General features: G+C 37.5%; 2 protein-coding genes and 1 long non-coding RNA gene across 11 annotated transcripts; 1 reads left to right on the top strand and 2 right to left on the bottom strand.

Annotated features, from left to right (window-relative positions):
- The first annotated feature begins 5,989 nt into the window (after positions 1–5,989).
- LOC113328587 lies at positions 5,990–7,549 on the top strand. Its single transcript, XR_003349468.1, has 3 exons — positions 5,990–6,132; positions 6,803–6,908; positions 6,996–7,549. It is a non-coding gene; the product is annotated as an uncharacterized LOC113328587 (long non-coding RNA).
- A 1,820-nt stretch (positions 7,550–9,369) lies between these two features.
- Positions 9,370–10,277, bottom strand: LOC113304252 (calmodulin-1-like). Its single transcript, XM_026553353.1, has 3 exons — positions 10,015–10,277; positions 9,618–9,672; positions 9,370–9,468 (listed from the first exon to the last, which is right to left on the bottom strand). The coding sequence occupies exons 1-3, from the start codon at positions 10,275–10,277 to the stop codon at positions 9,370–9,372; spliced, it is 417 nt and encodes a 138-aa protein (XP_026409138.1).
- LOC113285802 (heat shock 70 kDa protein, mitochondrial-like) lies at positions 9,668–18,747 on the bottom strand. Of its 9 annotated transcripts, none has more exons than XM_026534566.1 (11): positions 17,839–18,747; positions 16,797–16,837; positions 16,624–16,719; positions 15,752–15,906; positions 15,593–15,640; positions 15,038–15,138; positions 14,098–14,150; positions 13,926–14,007; positions 12,565–13,124; positions 10,532–11,692; positions 9,668–10,434 (listed from the first exon to the last, which is right to left on the bottom strand). In XM_026534566.1, the coding sequence occupies exons 9-10, from the start codon at positions 12,916–12,918 to the stop codon at positions 11,003–11,005; spliced, it is 1,044 nt and encodes a 347-aa protein (XP_026390351.1). In that variant the 5' UTR covers positions 12,919–13,124; positions 13,926–14,007; positions 14,098–14,150; positions 15,038–15,138; positions 15,593–15,640; positions 15,752–15,906; positions 16,624–16,719; positions 16,797–16,837; positions 17,839–18,747; the 3' UTR covers positions 9,668–10,434; positions 10,532–11,002. The 9 variants fall into 9 exon arrangements, with proteins under 9 accessions (XP_026390351.1, XP_026390371.1, XP_026390361.1 ...); XM_026534586.1 differs by having other exon boundaries at positions 15,752–15,901; XM_026534576.1 differs by lacking the exon at positions 16,797–16,837.
- Between the last annotated feature and the right edge of the window lie 3,374 nt (positions 18,748–22,121).

Here is a 22,121-nt window from a genome sequence, read left to right as displayed (position 1 = left end):
GTTCGATATAACGATTGAAAGATATTAGCTTGAGTCTAATCAGGTTTTCATCTAACAATGAATATTGAATGCTTTGTTACCAAGGTAGCATTGATTGCAAACCCTGATTTGAAGACTATATAAGGGAGAACTCTAGCAACGTGGAAACCTAATCCACACACCTCCAGTGTGATACTAGTTGCGACTAGAGTCGATTCTCCTTTAACCTTAGGTTTTTCCAAAACTCTGTAGGTTAACGACTTGAAGACTTCATTGGGATTGTGAAGCCAGACCCAACTATTTTCTCTATAGTTGCGTGTTCTGATCTTGTTGTTTTCTGTCGTATTGAGTACTATCTTCTCTAAGATTTGCTCGAGATTTAATCTCTGACAGGCAAGATAAAAAGTAGTCACAAACATATTCATCTCGCCGTCTATGATTCCACAATATATTGTTTCGCTACCATACGATTAAGATTATTGTGAGGTGATTGATATTACTAGTCTATTCTTCGGGAATATAAGTCTGGTGTATCAATTGGTTCCTGTTCACCTTGATTTATCAAAAGACGGAACAAAACTCATAGGTATATCTGTGGGATACAAATTATTCAATAGACTTTTCTGTGTGAGACAAATTGGTTTATCAATTCTTCGACTTTGGGTCGTAGCAACTCTTAGTTGTGGGTGAGATCAGCTAAGGGAATCAAGTGCGCAGATTCCTGCTAGGATTCTGAGGTGTAAGGAACGCGACTGTACCTTGATGAGTGTGAGATTGGTTAGGGCTCAACTACATTCTAGTCCGAATTTAACTTGGTGTAGGCTAGTGTCTGTAGCGGCTTAATACAGTGTGGTGTTTAAATCTGGACTAGGTCCCGGGGTTTTTCTACATTTGCGGTTTCCTCGTTAACAAAATTTCTGGTGTTTGTGTTATTTATTTTCCGCATTTATTTGTTTATATAATTAAAATATCACAGGTTGTGCGTAAGTTCAATCAATTGTGAATCCAACCTTTGGTTGTTGATTAAATTGATTGACACTTGGATATTGGTTTTTGATACCGTCCAAGTTATTTGTTATATTAAATCGGGCTCGCAAATTCCTAATTGTTTGATTGTAGATTGAATTGAGAAATAGAGACATAACTCTTGGATATACTTTTCTCAAGATTGAGTCTGACTGTCTAGTTGATTCTCTTGAAAGTATATTGGAGTTAGTCCATACAGATTGCTAGCGAAATATTGGGTGTGGTTATTAGACCCCCGCTTTTTCAATTGGTATCAGAGAAGGCATAACACGTTTAGGACCTCATAAGTCTGTGTTTGTGGGAATTTGATTTCTATGGATAGTTTTTTATCTCAAACTCGCGCACATAGGAATGAGTTCCAAAAGTTTTGATTATGAGAAATGTCTCGGGCTTACCTACAAGGATAACTCCCTTGTTGATTCTTCCAAATCCCGAGGTAATAGTTTTTTGCTATCAGATTCTGATAACATTGCCTCTGATGTAACATTAAATACTATGTCTGAAGCTGAAATAGAACTCACCAGAACTCTAAGAAAATCTGCTGAGATTATTGATTCTCAATAAGCTAAGATAAAGTCTCTTTAAGAAAAACATGATCAGCTCATTGATGAGCTTGAGAAGTCTCTTGGTCGAGAACGGGCACTCTATAGCATCATTGAGTCCTTCTCTAACAATATCGAAAAACTTTTTCAAGAAACTACTCTACAACGTGAAAAGATTAGTGCTCTTGAGGATATTGTTAAAGAAGATTCAATTAGAGAAAAAAGTTTGATCGAGACTCACTCATCAGATCTAAACAGCCTTCGTGTTGAGAAAGAGAAATTGGATGCATCTCTTCTTTTAGCCCAGGAACAGTGCAAATCCTTGGAAAAGGAAAACTTTGTTTTAATGAGAAAATCTTCTGTGCCAATCACTAATTCTCAAGTGGAATTATCGTTCATGAAGAAAAGTACTCCAAAAGAAGTTCCTGCTAAGAAATGTCTACATTACTTGCAGTCTTCTAATATGGCTATGAACTTAAGACGGGTTCCTTCCGATGTTTCTCTTTCACGAACCTGTTCCTTCTGTAGGAAAACAAATCACCATGTTCTACATTGTTTTGATAATAAAGAAACAGATTTCTGATCTTGAAAATCTACTTCTTTTTACAGTCGACAAAGCAAATTGTCTAACGACATCTACAATGGATTTTATTCCTGTAGAAAACAAGAACTCTCATAAGAAGGATTTCAATGGTCACTCATCTCGAAATCTCTTCTGGAATCGTGTTCCTTCTCATGGTGCAAATTCTTACACCACAAACATAACACATTCCCAGTAGTTATCAGAATAAAACTGGTAAGTTTAAGTCTAAGAGGTGAAGATCTCACAATTCTGATCATCTGTAACCAATCTCTAGAGAACCTAGACTTAATCCTCAGAAAAATCTCTCTGATGGATTTGTTAAAAGGGTTATGACTATTTCCTCTGGAAAAAGAAATAACCGAAGGAAGGCAAGGAATACAAAGATCAAACTTTTATATGGTATTTACAATTCATCTCTCAATTTTCATGGTGGGATTACATCTCACTCTGCCACCTAACTCTAGGTAACTTCATCCTTGTAGGCTAGTGTCTGTAGCGGCTTAATACAGTGTGGTGTCGTTAACAAAATTTCTGGTGTTTGTGTTATTTATTTTCCGCATTTATTTGTTTATATAATTAAAATATCACAGGTTGTGCGTAAGTTCAATCAATTGTGCATCCAACCTTTGGTTGTTGATTAAATTGATTGACACTTTGATATTGGTTTTTGATACCGTCCAAGTTATTTGTTATATTAAATCGGGCTCGCAAATTCCTATTTGTTTGAATGCAGATTGAATTGAGAAATAGAGATATAACTCTTGGATATACTTTTCTCAAGATTGAGTCTGACTATCTAGTTGATTCTCTTGAAAGTATATTGGAGTTAGTCAATACAGATTGCTAAGCGAAATATTGGGTGTGGTTGTTAGACCCCCGTTTTTCCATTACCACTTGAGAGAAAAGAAATAAGGAATGATATTACCGTGTTGCATGAGGATGGCTTACCTCCCAGTAAGTGTTAAATTTAAAGTTTTCAGCTAGACATCAAGTACCATAAAATGGCTAGTCACCTTCCAAAATCATATACCAACAGCCGAAACAATTGTGGGTCAAAATTACCAAATAGGGTTGACACAAATATAAGACACCTGCACTGGATCAGACAATTAAACAAACTGTGTACAACCTTGTCTAGAGTTTCTAAGGTTTCGTCAAAGACAACTAGATTTATCTGGGGTGCCCATATGAGTTTCTAGAATAATAGGCTTGACCGAACGACGGGTCACTAATAGTTGGATTTCCTCATGGACTGTATTAGGAGAATCGGGTTGTGGATTCTGAAGCTACTCGGGTAATAAATTATACGCAAAAAGCTCGAGTTCCAAGTTACGGACTTCAAATATGTATACTTGACGATCGCAAGAACCATCACTACCCCTAAACTTAGTGTACTCATTACTCTCGGAAAGACCTAAAATTATTGCTTGAATTTGAAAGTCCTTTGAGTCCGAAAAATACTCAAAAGCTTCTTTTAGACAGTGGTCACACATCTGCTCATTAACTTCATCTAAAGAATAATCAAATAGAGTGTCATGTAAAACACACTACTTACGTGCTTACATGAATTCTTAATTACAATTTCATCTAAACTGAAAAAGTGTTTACTTCAATCTCAAGTTATCTTAGATTGAATTCAAAGCTACCTATAGTCTTGAAAGTCTATAAAAAGAGAGAATTAAACAACTGGGAAATTCAATCCCTAGTACTTCTGTATCCTAGTTTCTTGTTAGAGTCGTCCTCTATTAACCTAGGTTTCCTATGAGAAACATAATTAGGTTTATGGTTTGAAGACTTGATAGGCATGTAAATGCTGCATTTATTCCCATATTTATATTAGCTAGGACTCGATATTTTGTCTAATAACACTATTTTGGTGCTTTTGTAGAAAGTACAAGAAAATAGCTTCGGAAAGATAAACAGCTCAATAAAAAGCTAAATGGCGGTTGCAACCAAAGGAACTAAAGCTGGTGTTCTCATGGCACTATGAGACAACTTATGCACTTGTGGGCTGCCAAGTCCATAACTCATGTTGGCTATCTTACCATTTCACATACAGAGAAACATGTCATGAAACAAAAGAATTTGGCTTTGTTTGCCAAGCACTTGAGTTCATTAGGATTTAAGAAATAAGTGGATGTGGCTTCATTATCACCACGTGTAGTCAGTATGTAAAAGAGCATTGCAAGTCTTCTCTTTATCAGAATGAAAAGGGATTCTCATTTCTTAAAAAGCAGATGGAGTTCGAGAGGGTTTGAAGCATCTGCTGTTACATTTTGCGAGATGGAAACTTCATAGATTCATCCATGGCGTGTATTGGTAGTACTAGAGAAGAATCAAGCGCCAGCAGCTTATTGTGGAGACTGGGTAATGGCCTGAAGTTGGAAATGGTCTCCCAACTGATTGGTGTTGGTTGTTGGTGATCACTGCAGTCTATAATGTCTCGATTGCATAGAAAATCGATGGCAGTGACGGGTTTAATAGCAACAGCAAAGCAAGGAATAAGATGTGTTTGTGCTCGAAGAGAGTTGGTCTCAAACAGAAACGGTCTGTTGCAGGCAGTGGCTCAACTGAATCTCTTGTGTTGTGCTCGAGTGGAGAAGGTCAGAGAAATGGTGTTGTAGCCGTGAATAAGAATGAATTGGTATACGCTGGTGTTTACGTTGAACCGACAGAATGAAGATTTCTGGGGTAGTGAGATGTTCAGAGAAGTTTCACTCGGTTACGGTGGCTGTAAAGAGAGCTCGGAAATTGGAGGACATGGAAGAAACATAAGCTGTGCAGTGGCCTGCTCGATAAAATCAAGCAGGTGAAGAAAGTTCTTTGGCAGACACAGAACGGTGTTAAGGCAGTTGGTTCTGATAATTCTTCATGGGGTTGTCGTGAACGGAAATGGGAATATCTGCGGACGAGAATAAGGATGGATAGAAGCTTCGATTCATCAGGTGATGATGTATTTCGTCTTCCATTATCAAGAGAAAAAAACAACAAGCTTATCCACTACAATGTAGTGCTCGGCAGATGCAAATGGAGACGGGTCAAGCTTTAAATCAATCTAACATATAGCTGGGGTTCGCAATAGATTTGTTGTACAACAACAATGGAGGAATTTCTTGGGAGAGTAAAAGCATGCAGTGATGAACTGAGTTCGATGGTTGCTGGCAGTTGCATATCGAAGGCCAGCTGAAGGTGTGATAAGACATCATCGACGGAGTAATGGGGGTACGAGATTGCGAAGAAGCTTAAAGTGGCTGAAGTAATTGAAGGCAGAGATGGATACTGTTGATTGTTACATTAAGGAGAAGCGGGATTTGGACGGGACTGAGATGATATTGCTCGTGCTATGCTCGAGTTTGAGAAGCTCTTGGCTGAAGTGTTCGAGCAGTGGAGATGGGATAGAAGAATAATTCTTCATGGGGTGTGAATAGGCAAGTGAAGTTGTCAGTTCTGGCCGGGTCGGACTTGTTAGTCTGGGTATGGCAGCGATGGAAAAGGAAAGAGAATGGACGAAGATGTTGTGGCCGGAATTTAGATGGACTGTCTTTCATCGTGTTTGCTGAGATGGAGGCTCCGGAGATGAACTGATGGCCGGAGTCGGCTGATGGTGAACTGGGTTAGTCGTGAGCTAAACCATCGACGGACAGATGATGGAACAGTGGTATTGGGTTGGGCCTTGCAAAGGTTGCTAGGTCTTATGAGATTCGAGGCAGCACATATATGAACAGAAACGAACAGAAAGTGGGGGGAGCCGGCTACAAAGCCGAAACAAGGAGAAGGAAAACTCGTTATCATTGGAAACCTCCCTAAAAAAGAGAAACTTTTACCACCTCTTATATCAATTAATTATTAGAGGAACCTTTTTCCCTTTTCTTCGGTCAAAGAAATCCTAACATCAAACACATTCGCTTAGATCTTTTGCTGAAATTCTTCTTTGTTAATGGAGGCGGCGCGATCGAAAGTTCTTAGAGATGTTCTAGATATTTGGAGACCTAAGGATCATGTGTAAGTTTATATTTGTCTCTGATCTGTGGTATAATCTTTTAATGTTTTGTTGAAAAATGATTTCGATTATGTGTTTTTTATGATGATATTAATCGCCCACCAGTATGTTTAATAGGATTTTCTGTTATATCCATGAGATTTCTCTGATTTTTCTCTTCTAATTTAGTGATATGATGGTAGTTGCATTTATGATGTTCTTCCTCTTCATGATATGGATACCTTGGGAATCAAGCAAAATAAAAAAGAAAAGATATGGATATTGTGGGTGTACCTTATTTTGCTATTAACTTCAACCTTTTGTTACTTAGCGCACAATTGTTTGATATTGGTTATTTTGACCTTTTATGACCCTTAAATGCATCCTAATTTTTAATTTTTTTAAATGTTGGAAATTTTAGGTGATTTTTATGATTTGATTTAGGATCGGGGGAGATGTTGAATGTTGTAGTTATTTAATATTGGTTCTTTCTCCTATAATTGGTTATTGCCCGTGGCAGTGGTTAGACGATTTTGATATCAATTTTTTGTTTGTTGGTCATGTTTTCTTTTATGTGAACAACTAAAGCAACCATTTTGTTGCTGTCAAGTCATTGTGAGTTATATATATTATATGGTGTTGGAGTTCTCTAGGACCTGTAGGGAAACTAAACTTATTTCCTTTACCATGCAGCTGCCAATTAATGATACAGCAGCACAGCGAGCCGTAGCATCATGCAAGTGCTGCCACAAGCCGGAGGATAACCTCCGTGAACTAGAACGTTCTAAGCTACGTGAAGGTAAAAGCTGCATATGAAGATGTGTTAAGCTTTGCTTTTCTCTTTTTCCTCATCTTACTTGTATATTAATGATCTCTCATTAAACAGATCTAAAGGTAATAAACGATGATGTTGTCAATTCTGAGGCTAAGCTCCATACCCTGTTTGTGAAGTGGCTCGCGTATAATGAACACAGCCATTTTGATCTGGAAGACCCCAAAGCTTTTAGAGAGAGGTTTAGTATTTTTAAGGGCACTTCTCGGTTCATCAACCAGCATAACAAAAGCGGCTCTCCCACCAATTTGTGGATTAACCCCTTTTACAGATTTGACTCTTGATGAGTTTGGAAGTAGTTCGTGGAAGACCTATCGGAAGAAACCTAACCAGGTTATAGCTGGTATACCCGAGTACATGGATCAGAAAGCTAATTAACTAACCAGGTCGTAGCTGCTGGTATTGCTGTGGTTGGTCTTAATATGAGTGTGGGAAGTTTCTAGTTATTTATTTTGATGTATTCTGCTGTTGGACGAGTAGTAGTAGTTTAGTAATAGCAGTAGTAGGTCTTGAAATGGAACTCTTTGTTGAAACTTGATTGCATCTTCTCTGGCTGTAAATTCTAGTATTGGGTTTCAGACATTTTTTCTATAAAATTTGTTGTGCAATAGTACTACTATTCCTCGAGTATACTGGAATACCTGGCTACCAGTGTCAGTCTTAGACTAGTACCCTGAGAGTAGACGAGTTCTGTTTTTTTGTTTGTTTGAAAGTTTCATGAGTTTAGTGGACATTGCATATCGCTGAAATATGGCCAATGAGCCTTGAACGCATCAGCGTTGTATGCACAGCATTTGGTTGCCTTTAACGCATCAGCCTTGTATGGTGTACAAGAGGAGATGTGGTCCCGAGGATGGGCCACAAGTTGGTCAAACTTTAGAATACGAGACTCCTGCAGCATCATTTGTTGGGGCGTTTGGACTTCTGTAGAAGTATTTGGTTCAGAAGCCAAAACTGCCTCCGCCTTTGACCTTCTTGTGGTGTCTTATTCCACACCACATCGATAAATATATTTGTACAAGCATAATGACCGGGAGACTGGTAGAGTTGGAGACGTACATTGAATAACATACTAGAGCATTGACACTCTTCGTCAGTCCGCACTCCACTATCTTATGTGGACAATGCTTACCAAGGTGATCTAGTCCAAGTTTTTCACCTTTGCATGCAAAACATAGTTCCACACCGTCCGGTCCTGTTTTTCGTAAATAGTAAGATCGAATTTTTATAGCGCATACGAATGGAAGACATCTGGGATGACGAGTGGTTTATGCTTTCCTATTTCGGTTCCTCAATGCTCGACAGGCTTTCAACGTAGGGGCTGTCAAAGCCTGAAAAATACGGTGTTCAACAGAATGTTGGCAAGGTTAATTAAAATTGTTGCGGGCTACTCCAAGTTGTTCCCTAGATGAGCTCAGATAGATAATCATCTCTTTCAAGTTGCTGATGTCTCATATACAATACAACTTCGGAAACAACTGATGGAAAATCGGACAAAATAAGAGTGCGCCATGAAAAAACAGTTATCGGGGATCCAAATTCCTTTTTTTTGAGAGGTGTTTCTTTTCTTGTTTTTTGTTTTCCTTGGGCAGATAAAACCCGAACTGTTTTATTCTCGATTCCTTTATTTGGATTGAGTTTCAAGTGGTTTAGAATGAACATCTGCAGTTGTTGCAATATCGTCGTTTTCCAGAAGTTGTATTGGCTTGATCTGATGTCGGTTGTTGCAATTTCCGGAAAATGATTTCGTGGGGTCATTCATATGTCGACCGGACAATTCCTTGATGCAGGGAAATGATTTCTAACCACCCACCGATTTATGCAACCATTTAGTAACTGAATGCTTCTGAACAGTTTGTTGCAGCACAGCATATATGGTGGTGTCCCACTGATCCTTTCCGCATCCAAAATTTAACTCTCTTGATCATGGTAGGACAAGGATATTTGATTGGCACTCCAAAATGTGGTTTAAATTTGCAGAATTCTAAGGTATGTGTTCCATTCACATTTTTGCTTCAAAAGGTAATGATAAAGAGATCACTCATTTGAAAGCAAACGCGGACACATGCAATTCTTATGTGCTGCAATTAAGGTTTTGATGAGGTCCTCGTGTGCCATGTCTAGCCACTTTCCATGTTAATTATGGTTGGGCGACGTAACAAACAGCGATTGAACGTTTCATGACGGAAGATCACCTCATGAACCCCAAGCATCTAGAGAGATAAGTTACAGGGTTTGAGGCTACTTAAGCTCGTGATGTAGTCCATGAATGAAAAATGGAGAAAGAAATCCTGCTGTGTTCTTCCCAAGAAGATTAGCAACCAACAGTCAATCTTATGCTTTCGAGGAACTCAAATACGAATTCAAGAATGTAATATAGAAATACTGCAATGTACATTGCATGAGAAAGTCGATAGGCGTAAAGAAATTACAGGACTTGTTTCAAAATGCACACACAAACGCTGTTCTTAAGTTGTGAAGCAAAAGGTGCATTCTGTATCCTGGAAAAGTCAAAACCCCTCCTCCTCTGAAAGAAACCAGAAGATACTTTCACCATAATTAACAATCCATACAGAGTTCTCTACTTTCACCAGAGTTCTCCACTTCAGAATACAACTATATGCTCATGCAGATGTATGAATGACTGAATATAGCATGCATAACTTAACAACTCACCATTCCAGACATGATGCAGTCTAAACTCATACATACTGAAGACCATGTACTTCTCCTGGAATCGTAAAAAAAAGCAAAATGCAAATAAATGTACTTCAGGCGCAGATAGAAAGCATTGGAAGTAAACTCTCATAGCAAGAAATTCAAAACCATTTCCCCAAAATGACGCATAAAATTCCAGTACCATAAAAACAGTTGTCAAAGCACAGATAATCACAAAACTGCAAAGAAAATAGACGATCTAAACGCTGCAAATCTTTCAACACCCAACTCTCTCGTATAGAGGTGCCAAAAATCTCAAAGACAGCTGCTTCACTTAGCGGCTGTTTACCCCAGACGGCTATTCTAGATTACCCTTGGCCAAAGCGTGATGATCTTTCACTTGGGTTGCATCAACCTGACAAACTCCTCGCAGTTGAGCTGACCATCTTCATCCGTGTCAGCTTCTTGGAACAACGCCTGGATCACGGTTTCATCCACACCATTCATGAGCATCAAAAACTCTGAGGCTGAGATAAAACCATCATGATCCGTGTCAACTCTCTTGAATAAATCCTCCAGCTCCGCAATTACAGTGTACTCAAGTTTTCTCGCAATCATATTCCTGAATCTAGGGAAACCAATGGTTTCATTTTGCCCAGTACCAGCTTCAGTTATCATTTCCTAGAGTTCAGCTTCAGGAAGAGTTTTCCCCAAATATGTCATCACTCTGCCTAATACATTGGTTTCTATAAGATCATCACCATCTTCGTCAAATCGGATGAAAGCTTCTTTTAGCTTTGATATCTGTGTATCAGAGAGGTATACTGCCTTATCCCTGTTAAAAGAAAATAAAGAAATAAATCCAAATTCTGAAGATCGATAACAAACAAGGAAATGAAAGAAAGTAAAACAATCTGAAAACTTATTATTACCCGTGAATGATTGGATAGCACACACTCATATTTACATCTCCTAGTCCAAAATAGAAGTCTCGGCTCATAGCTAAGTGTAGGATCCCTTCATCACCCCAATCCTTTCCTCTGGACTCTTTGATTTTGAGAAATTTCTGGCGTTCAATGACTTCACTCCCGATAATGCACACTAGGTGTGGCAAGGCGTCGGTAGTGAAATCATAGTTATCCCCAAAATATGGGCCACCCTTGTAACTTTGATATACCGGAGATTGCACAAAGGATCCACTGAGTCCTGCTGTTAATGGTTGTTCCTTAACAGCAGCAATGAGATCCTTGTTTCCATATCCGACTCTACCGAAGCTGTCTATAAATGCTCTTGAAGACTTCATACCGACATAATCTTGACGGGCACCGGTATAGGGATACTCAGCATCTAAACAAACCCCATCAGTCATAAAGTAGTTATAGGCTCTTTCTTGTGGTGCTCCTTCAACACCATCTGGTCCTGCGCAGTCCACAATTTGCTGAGAAGAGAAATTTTTTAGAATCCCATTTTTGATAAAAAAAAATGCCCTCCACTGCAGCTTTTACCCCAATCGCCCAGCAAGTGCATACAAAACCTTGTGTTGTTATATCAGTCACCGCTCCTCTCAATCCCCAATCCACATCCACTTTCAAATCTTTACTTATGATACCACCCTCAATTGCAGCACCCAAAGCAACAGCTTCACCGGGATTAACCCCTTGACTTGGGCTCTTTCCAAAAATTTTGGTTACTACCTCTTGCACCTTGGGTACTTTTGTCATGCTTCCCACAAGAAGAACTTCAGCAATGTCCTTCGCAGCCACATCAGCTTGCTTCAAACATATTTGGCAGTTTTTCTTGATATTTTCAATAAAATCACTAAAAAGTGATTCCAACTTTGACCTACTCAATGTGATGTGCAAGTGCTTATCTCCTGACGCATCAGCTGTAATCGAAGGCAGGTGGATCTCAGCTTCCATTGTTGTTGACAGTTCAATTTTTGCTTTCTCGGCCGCTTCTCTCAGCCTCCCAAGAGCCAGTTTATTGGTAGACAGATTGATAGACTCGGTTTTCTCAAATTCAGTGACCAAGTAACCCAACAGGATATTATCAAAATTTTCACCACCCAATGCATCACCACTGGCAGCATTTATCTGTGGGGAGCAGAGCCAGTAAACCAGTTAAAATAGCTAGAAAAATAAGTCAGTGTTCCAGTTGCAGGGAAATCCCTGCACTTTACAAAGCAAAAGGTCCAACGGGGTTCATCGAAAACTACATCATACTCTCTCAGGTTCAAGCAATTAATTCTAGAAAATATAGGTTGTCAAGACTAAACTACGTTTAATCTGGTCTTTTATAAAGCTTATTAGAGCAGCTCAACTGAAGTAACAAAACAAACAACCCATTACATAATGGCATGTCGGACCTTTGTTCAAAGGGGATTGTATGGGTTTTTACATTCTAGAGAGAGCTCAGCAATACTAATGTGAGTGATCCTTATTCATATTTACAGTTGTTTCTCACAACATTGATCCACTTTTTTTGTTTGTTACATAGTACAGCATATCAAATGTTCCAACTTAGTTTTTGATTATCCTGATATTCAGGATGGTTGAATTTCATAGAACTATGTTTTGAGCTAGCACATCAATAACTAAATGGACTAATTTTTGATTGGCTCTAACCATCTAGTACAATGGTAGTGTCTGATGTTTATCACAAGACCATGGAAAGGGTTTGTACTGACCCTAATTTCAACACTAACGTGTTTAGGGTCTTAGGCTGGACCGCTGGATCTCATTTCCTTGTATACTTTGTGCTTCAGTGGACAGGGTTTTATTACATAAAAAGCTGGCATGTGCTAAGTTCACATTATCGTTTTCTGGGTTTTCTTGTCTATATGCAGGAAGTGGATCACACGATGCACAACTTCAAGGAACAAGATGGAGTATTAAAGCACAAAAAATATCACAAAAAGACTGACATTGAAGCACAAGAAACACCATATCCAGAGTAGTGCATTTACCTCGATAACACCGTGAGACATCTCAAGAATGTAAACCATCAGGGTTCCGCCACCAAAATGAACAACTGCTACATGACCATCCTCTTTTCTGTTTACACCATACGAAAGAGCAGCTGCATATGGCTCGCTGATTATCTTTAGAACATCAAAACCAGCGAGGCGTCCTGCATTCACTATTGCCCGTCTTTGCGCATCATTAAAATAGGCCGGTACCGTGATTACGGCTTTTGTAACATCCTTTTCAAGATAGTCGTTTGCAGTTTCCTTTAAGTTCTGGAGCAGATAGGAGCAAAGCTCACTGGGTGGATATGCCTTACCGTTCAGATACACCCACGCATCCTCATTTGGGGCCATAATAATCTGGTACGGCACATTTATGCGAGCTAGGCGGTCGTCATAGCATCAGCCAATAATGTGTTTCAGGCCAAATATTGTACCATTCGGGTTCGTCAACGCCTGAAGTTTTGCGGGAACACCCACAAGACATTCTCCACTAGAACCGAAGGCAACGACTGACGGTATAGAACTAGATCCCTCGGAGTTCTTTATACCTTTGCACCCTGTACATACATCAAAAGAGGTTTGTCAACTGCAGGAAATCTGGAAAGAGTGGCATAAATTTTGTATTATTTTACACTTTTGCAAACGAATTACAAGTACAGCCCCCTAACTAACACAGATATTTTACAAGTATACGGAAGATAAACCAATTCTAAAAGCTGGATGATACTCGCCTGTAAGAGTGAGAAAGAATTTTTTTCACATAATCTTAGACTAAAATATGAGACAACTCATAACCCCAACATCTTTGGAAGCACTGACTGAAATCGAAAGGAAATAGTTCATCTTCTACTTGAACTAACCATATTCTGCAGTGCTCCCACACTTTTGCACTTGTTCCAACTAAGAAAGATGCATGGATTTGAGTCATTTGACAATCTACATTTAGCAGAAACTCTATTGTACATTCTGCAAGAATGATTCTCTTCAGAAACTAAAAATTTCAGCAGCAAACGAGTTGAAGCAAGATGTCTAGATTGATCGTATATTAGCAGGATAGAGTTACCAGAAAGCAGGAAAATTACAGTAAGAAAATACTAAGAAGTCTTTGTTTCATAGATATCTCCTAATCCGTTTATCCATTTATATGTAGTAGGAAGGAAGACAACATGCCTCTGCTCTGTGTTCCAGAATATCAAGAACTTCCTCATGTACAAGTGAACATAATACTCAAACTAGTAACATTACATACTAAGACTTGATCGGTGTAAACAGAGAATCGAAGAATAGTCTGACCAATTGCATTAGAAGACAGAATAAAAACATAGATGCGAACAGACTGCAAGAAGATCTGAACTTACCTTTCCTTCAAAGACCGAGACACATGAGTTAGTAGTTCCAAAATCAATGCCAATGACATCAATATCGGAACCTTCGGAGCTGCGCATAAACATGACATAATAAATAATGAGCAGAAGTAGTTGATAACAAAGAAGAAATTCATAATTGAAACCAAAGGGTACCGAACAAACCAAAAATCTGGGGAAACTCCCAATTCTAGCAGGCCAAGTTGTTGCAGCAGGGAGCTACATTTTGGAAAAAAAACCAAAATCAACAAGAAATAACCAAAATCAATAATAAAATTGAAACAGAAAACCCTAGTTAGCAAAATAAGGTACACTATCATTTCAAGAAGAGAAACAACATTATACAGCTAAATCAAAGCACAACTGATGAAATCTAAGAGAAACCCATACAGAAAACCCCTAGCAAATCATTACTGAAACATAGTATCAAACATTTTGAACAAAAAAAGGAAAAAAGGAGAGAGAAAAGCTTACAAATCTTGAACCAGATCGAGCTGATCTAAGCAGAATTGACGATGCCATTGACAAGTAATGATTATCACAAGAAGAACTGAGAAATTTGTATGGTTTGTTAAGAGTTTTGGGGTTTTCTTAGAGATGTGAAAGGGCTATTCAGTAGAGGGATCCCATGTGACTACTAAGATAGCTTGGAAATGATTATCACAAGAAAAAATAAAGATTATGACAAGAAGAACAGAGAAATCTCGCAAGGAGTTTTAAGAGATTTAGGGGTTTTTTTTAGAGATGTCAAAGAGCTACTCAGTAGAGGGATCCCATGTGACTACTAATGATAGCTTGGGGAGTTGGCAAATTCGGGCCTTTCCTAGTTAAAAAATGAATAAAACATTTGGGCCTTAATGTACACATTCCTCCACTTTGTGGTGAGAGTCCAGGTTAGTAACCTAGGCACCTAGGAAAGTCGAAAGTGATTTAAGAAAAGTCTCTATACTAGCCTACTCTAGCTCTAACATGTAGAGGATGTACACTTAAACAAATTCCTCGACAGGTTTACATATATCTGGCAAGGCTCTGAACCTCAACATCCATTGTTTTGAGGCCAAGTCAATTTTAAAAAATACAAAAGGCACAAAGCCATAACCACTCACCTATGTACAACAAGAGTCGAATTCATCCGGGAGTCGAGACTCCTTGAGTAACCATGCTTGTCACAACCTCCCATGACCTTGAAGACGTAATCTTTGAACTCCTGTGACAAAAACAATCTAAAGTTTCATTCCAAAACTTCAAAAACCTACCCAAATTCATGAAATTGATATCTCAAAGAATGGACTAGAAAACTGGATAAGTAATACACATGTAATATGGTTATATGAAAGCTAATTACACCTAGAACATAAAGGGGCTACATACATGGCATACCAGATAAGGCTAACCATTCCATCATGAGTTGTAAAGACACTCGTGATCTTTAGGCTACCGAGGACATCTCATAGAATGATTAGTTGAATCTAGCATTAACAATGAACAAGATTATAGGATTTGAACTATAAATCATATCATTATCCAGGTTATTACTGATCCGGCTTAACATACACAAATCATACATGAGCTTGAGCTAATCTGAATTTGATGATAAATCGCAAAAAAGCCAACAACTTAAACTTAAATCAACTCGTAATTACTTGAGCGAATGAACTTACAGTTTCAAGCTTCTTTTGGCAACCAATGATTCGATTTGTTGTATTCAACTAAACATAAACAAAATGGATAGACAATCAGTTAGGTTGTAACAAAAGAATATTCATATAAGCGGTAGCAAATTGGTGAGATTGGGGATTTTATTATCTATCTCGACAAACCTTCGGGTTTCTTCCCGTTTTGCTGCTTTAAGGTTTTGAAAAGAGCAAAACGATGGACTTCCAATTTGACTTTGGTAAGTGGTTAAGTCTATAGGGCAGTGTCACTTCTCTCCAATTCAACTCTCTTACTCGTTGCAATATACCTTGTATCTGCCCTATGGAACAAACAACAGTTGTTATTGTAAGCTCAATTATCGAGTGATAGTGCAAAATAGCTAATAGATAGGCAATCACTCGAATTAAAGATTTTACATTATACCTTCAACAATTTCACAAATTAACCTTATGTATAGAACCCAAGTGCAATATACAAACTCATTGGACAAAAATGAATATAAGAACAATTTGTAGACGTGTAAAAAGTGCTGGTCGGGTAAAGGGTGCCCAGTTTTTCAATCAAAATGGTAAGATATTGATTGTGAGCTTTACATTGGAATAGATAGATTGTGATTTAAAACAAGTTGACATCCAGAAATGCTTAAACACGGTATCCTCTTTCCAAAACAAGTTATGGGGGTTGGTGTTTTGTTCTTTTATGTAGATTGACCACACCCGTGAAGAACCAAAGGTGCATCAGAATGACTCAATGACAAGTTGCTGACAATTTTATGGGTTGATACGTGGATTTTTCTTTAAAGATTACCAGAAAAGAGGAAGAAAAAAAACACATTGAAGGTCCAAAACAATATTTGGCTGGTAAAAACATGGTGGCAAATGGGGTATTAATTTACATTAATTTACTTGCAGGGTACCAAACAAAATTCATATAAGATAAGTGATGGGACCTTTGCCACAAATCTCAAGTTAATCACAAAATTAGATCTTAAGAAACTTTTCCTCCTGAGGAGCTAACACTCATTTGGACATCTTACCTTATGGAGTGGCTTTGGCCCTTTTGGATGGATGGTCGCATGCACCTCTTGCTACTGCGCCCGCCAGTTCTGATCACCCTCTCCCGATCCCTCTACCTATATCATATAAATTTTTCTAAGCAAAAAAGAAAAGAAGAATAAAATGAAAAAATATCACAGAAAAATTGACTTACCAAAACCACAACAATCCATTCTCTCTACTCTTTTTTTCTGTCTAGAAGATTAAAGGAACAATCATAACATTTTAATCAACTCCACGAAGAAGAAAGAATGAAAGAGATAGTCATAGAATAATGGTAGCCAAACTTATGTTTCAGCTTATATATAAATACAGGCTCAACGTTTCATGAGTTTGACTTAGCAATACTAGTGGCAAAAGCCTAATAATATGAGCGTATTTACATGGTAAAGCTTGAGCAGATGAATAGACGAAAAGAAGATGGGGAGATGGAGAACGCAAAACAATCCATTAATAAAAAATTTAATAGGATTAATAGGCAGAACATGAATAAAAGAAAGGCTTTTTGTTTGTTGGGAAAACATTTTTAATAGGTATGAATCAACTACTCTACACTATTTCAAGGGATGTGAAAATTATTTCTTGTGATATAAAACCTTAATACTAGTAGTAAAGTAAAGGGGGAAGAATGGATTCCAAAATAAGATGTCTCCTTGATATAAAACCATACAGTGTCTGAAACAAGTTGTGTACCCTACCCTGCCACATATGATTGATGGACTAATAAAGAATGTGTGTATATGTCCATTGGAAGTCTCATCTTCACAACCTATCATTTCTCCACTTGAAATATGTACTCAAAATGTCTACATTTTCTTATAGTATAATAAAATTAGTAACATCAATGAATCAAAAGAATATGTCTCTTGTGATTAGCTAATCATTTTGCAGTTAAACAAATGAAATATCCCTATTGACGGGCTTAGCAACCCTGAGAAAATCACAAGACTGCTAATGGGGATACAGATTTACCTGGGGTGTACCAATATGCATATAGGACGAAAAAGCATTTGCCTCGGGGTTGGTACACTCCCAAGCAATATGGTACTCCATTAGCAGCCTTGGAAAGTCACAGTGAATATAACCAAAAGAACTGAATAGAAAATGGTGGTAGTATACGTTGATCAGGAGTCCTGCCTTACCCTAAAAAATATAAAAATTTATGTCAAAGATTTAAACAAGAAAAGAAAACATACAAGCACACTAAAAGTTAGAACGGAAAGGCATGACTCCATTTTCTTGTTAAGATCCGCGCCGGCAGAGGCTCCGTCCGGTGTCGCCGCAGAATAAAGCCGACGACCGCCGGCAGAGGCTCCGTCCGGTGTCGCCGCAGAATAAAGCCGACGACCGCCGTCACCGACACAAAGTATGAACGACCAAACCTTCTTAATTAGATCCGATCTGATGATATAAAAACACAATTTGTATGATTGATGATACAGATATGTATAGTATATGAACACTTTTTCTTACAATATTTCTTTCTTTGCAAATGTTTGTTCTAGCCTCTTTAGAATAAAAGTAAGTCTTTGACATAACAATTCCTGTGATATATACATACATATATCTTTATGTTGATGGAAGAATATGAGCCAATGAACACGAACACCTACGTAAACACTATTCATCATCTCAACACCCATCCATCAACAAATAAGACACACGGTGGTGGTGGTGGTGGTGGTGGTGGTGATAAAAGAAGATAAAAAGAAGAACATCTCTATAAGTCGCGGTGGTTGAGGCGGATACATCTTGATTCATCGAATACAGATTACGATTGAATACCTAGAATTAAAGAGACTGAGATTATAAGGAGTGGTGGTGATTGCGGTGGTCCCTAGTGGTGGAGCCGTGGAAAAAAAGTCACTAGTGGTGGAACCTTATCACATGATTACGATGCAGAGGTGGTGGTGGTTGGTATTGAAGATGAGCTTTTACTACTCTCTCTCTCTCTGTACACGAATTTCTTTCTTCTGGATCATTGCGAAAGTTACAAGACAATGCTTTAACTGCTATCTCTCTACACGTATGCGTTTCTTTCTTCTGAATTACTAGTATCAAGTAATAAAGAAAGATGAAACTGTAGTTTTAGCAACAGAGTAATTTTAATCCTCTTTCTTGTGATGGAAGTGGAACCCTAATATGCAAACAGTCGAAGGATAAACAAATACATAATCACGTAAAAGAAAAAGTGCTTAAAAAACAGATAGATCATGTACCACATGTGATGAGCACAAAGGAAAACGCTTTATTCACACGGCATTATAAACAAACTGATCATAAACAAAAAAAACTCTTTTTTCAATTGATCACAAAAAAGATTGAAATACCTGCACAACATCCATATTCGGCGGAAAAGGAAAACCCTAATCGCCGCCGGTCAGGTGAATTGGAAGATGTGAGAATATTAGGTGAGGCAGAAAAAAGTGAAAAAGTCCATTCCGATGTACTTGAGGGTTTAGACTTGTAAGATAAAATCGCTAACTGGATTTACCATTGGTTGGAAGACTGAGTAAAAAATGAAAGAATCTTGTAAAATGCGTTTTACTGCGTGAATGTACTACTTTTAGCCCTTTTGATTCCATGGGTACAAACAAACTGTGACATTTTTTTTTGGTAGATAGAAACGAGACGAGATCGATGCTTCAAGGGCTACCCGACAACCATAACGGGGGACCGTCTAGGGCAGCGTGCGAATGATAGGTTTGAAACCATCTCTATATACACACGGTAGATGTTCCCAACTTGGAATCATTTCCTTATGCTATGCCCACTAACACGAGTCTCGAACCTATCTATACCCAAGCAGCTTTGTTTGTGCCAAACAAATAAATTAAACATAGACAATGGTTCATCATGGGCCATTTGCATGCAAACCAAATGTAGCGGGGAATGACCGAAACTACCCTAACTGGAGGTGGGTGCTCTATCGGTCTTCTACCGGATTGGATGCGGGTGGTTTTCCAAACCGATCAATTTCTTGGCATCTGTTTGACATCTGCCACCGTCAAAGTAATATTTAACAAACAGTCGTCGTGCTACGACGGAGTCAACACCACTAGCTTTTTAATGTTGGACTTGGACATGACATTACATATCCCGAAATAAAAATTAAATAATATTATTTTTTTCTCTTTGTCTAATTTATATATATATATATATTTGTGTTTGATTAAATTTTCCCTTAACAAATTAGAGATTTAATATCATGAAAATAAATTTTTATTTTGCTTTCTAAGAAGAAATTAGGACAGGTTTCATCCAAACACTAACACTAAATTCTACTATATCCATATTTATAATCACAAAATATTGATGGCTGAACAATTTTAGATAGATGTCTAGCTAAAAAACCGACAAGTTCCAGTTCAATGAAATTTGCTAAAAAAAAGAAATACAGCATGGGTTTCCACCTTATGCCATTACAATTTACCGTGATCTAAAAAAAAATCCTAAAAACTATTCAATCTTCTTTTTCTTCTCGAAAGCATCGTAATTTATCAAGCAAAAAGATTAAGATACTAAATCTTCATTTTAGGTACTTCATATACCTGTATATTATCAATTACAGCTCCAACAAGTACATTAATCTTCTCCCCTTTTCGTCCATCAACTTAATCGATCTGAACACAAACAATAAGGTTTTGTTGATCTTAATCCTTACGTGAACGATCACTTCAATATGAAAATGATTCTACGTTTATCCCGGATATTCTTTCATAGATTAATCCAGTAACTCGAGAGGGGATTTCTTCTACCATTAGGATTGTAAATTGCTAAAGTGGGTCTCCCACTCTCTTAGTAAGAATTTCTCTCGAGATTTTCTCCCGAGATGGATATCTTTTTCGTTAATATAATAGTATTAAAGTAACTGTCAGTTTTAACGATGACTTTAATATAGTAGCATTACTGAGAAAAGCTCACCAACAAGCTTGAGATAAAATATTTAAATATCATCTGACATTGATACGATTGTGGAAAAATAAATCGGTTAGTTAGAGGGATTATATAACAAACAAAATAATATAGCAATATAAAAATTTAAAACGATGAGAAAATATAACAAATGTGTTATTATTTTCTGATTTTTCTCTTGGGATATGTGTATATTTAAGATGTCATATCCAAGGGTTCAACGATGAGCCGTTACAAAAGCTATCACGAGACCTCGTCGCATCAACAATATTGCCCATCCCATAAAAACAAGAATTATCTCTCAGTGTGCGGTCGGTGGATCCTAATATCAATAGAGCTTTGCATCAATATACAACATTATAAATTGTAGCTCCTGCTTCATCGGGTTTTAATTGATAAGTTTGCATCTTATTAATGATGAGAACTTGAGGCGCAACCACCCAAAAAACTTTACACGTTACATCATTCTTTATGAGGATGACAATGTTAAAGCATTGCTCGGTTAAACCAGGTGTTGGAATATCAAGGTTGTTTGTATATTTTAGTATTGTAACTCAACAATCACTTTATTAGATTACTAGAGTCAACTTCGTTAGGTTATACTGATAAGTCATACGAGTATTACTTCGAATACCTGAAGATTCTGAAGACGTATCTACATCAATGAAGACATCATCCTTCTACTTGAGGTTAGTAATATAGGACTTGAATTGTTTCTACTTCTATATCGTTACTTTCGAGTTGTTTAAATTGAAAACATAACATGCGAATTTATATACATGAAGCTCTAGTATTAAAGACTTGATCATCTCATTATGATCAAAGGGTCAAGGAATAATATACAAGTTGTTTTACAACCTTGGTATACCGATTTATGATGTATAACATTTATCTTTTGAACTTCGTAAGTGTGACATAGGAATAATCTTTGTCACTTGTTACTAGATTGTGAAATGAACTTAGGATTGATTTCATTTCTAGAAAACTATGTTTAATTACATGAATATAAGGAAGTACACTTACAAACTTGTTTCGTAGTTGAAAAAAATCAGATGGATTGGTGATACAGTTTTCATGAAGATATAAGGCAGGATCCATTTTTTTATATTGAGAATCATGGTAGAACCGATCCCTGCTTATGTTGGTAACCATGGTAGAACCGATCATTACCCATATGAGGAACTAAGGTAGAACTGATCCCTACCTGTATTGGGAACTAAGGTATATAAAGAAATGTTTTGATATAGAAGCACCATAGTTGAGCATAATGCGGAATTTAATGATGTCATTTAGCTCATCATTTAACCACAGTTATATATAAACATATTCAAGCAAATTTTTAATAAGCTACCGATTTTTTAGCCGCTACATATTACTATCTAAGTTTCCTTTCTTTTTAGCTTTCGTCATTCTTTAAATGGGCATATAGACCTATAGCTTGCGCAAGATGAATTTTTCATTGGCTTGGATTGCACCACAGTCGAAAACATGCATAAATCGTTACTAAGCTCTCATAGTTGTACAATATAGTATTGCCTATTCATATAAACGGCTCTGTATTCAC

This window comes from Papaver somniferum, chromosome 1 (genome assembly GCF_003573695.1).
Source record: "Papaver somniferum cultivar HN1 chromosome 1, ASM357369v1, whole genome shotgun sequence".
NCBI classification, from domain to species: domain Eukaryota; kingdom Viridiplantae; phylum Streptophyta; class Magnoliopsida; order Ranunculales; family Papaveraceae; genus Papaver; species Papaver somniferum.
This window is presented reverse-complemented; position numbering and strand designations above follow the sequence as displayed.

Excerpts from the sequence above, each read along its gene's own strand:
- LOC113285802 (XM_026534566.1), bottom strand. The coding sequence starts at position 12,918 with ATGGCCCCAAATGAGGATGCGTGGGTGTATCTGAACGGTAAGGCATAT. Across the intron at positions 11,693-12,564 it reads TGTCTCACGGTGTTATCGAG|ATAAATGCTGCCAGTGGTGA; the intron begins GTAAATGCACTA and ends TGCTCCCCACAG.
- LOC113304252 (XM_026553353.1), bottom strand. The coding sequence starts at position 10,277 with ATGATAACTGAAGCTGGTACTGGGCAAAATGAAACCATTGGTTTCCCT. Across the intron at positions 9,673-10,014 it reads AACTGCGAGGAGTTTGTCAG|GAGAAGTACATGGTCTTCAG; the intron begins GTTGATGCAACC and ends TTACGATTCCAG. Across the intron at positions 9,469-9,617 it reads ACTGCATCATGTCTGGAATG|AGGAGGAGGGGTTTTGACTT; the intron begins GTGAGTTGTTAA and ends GGTTTCTTTCAG.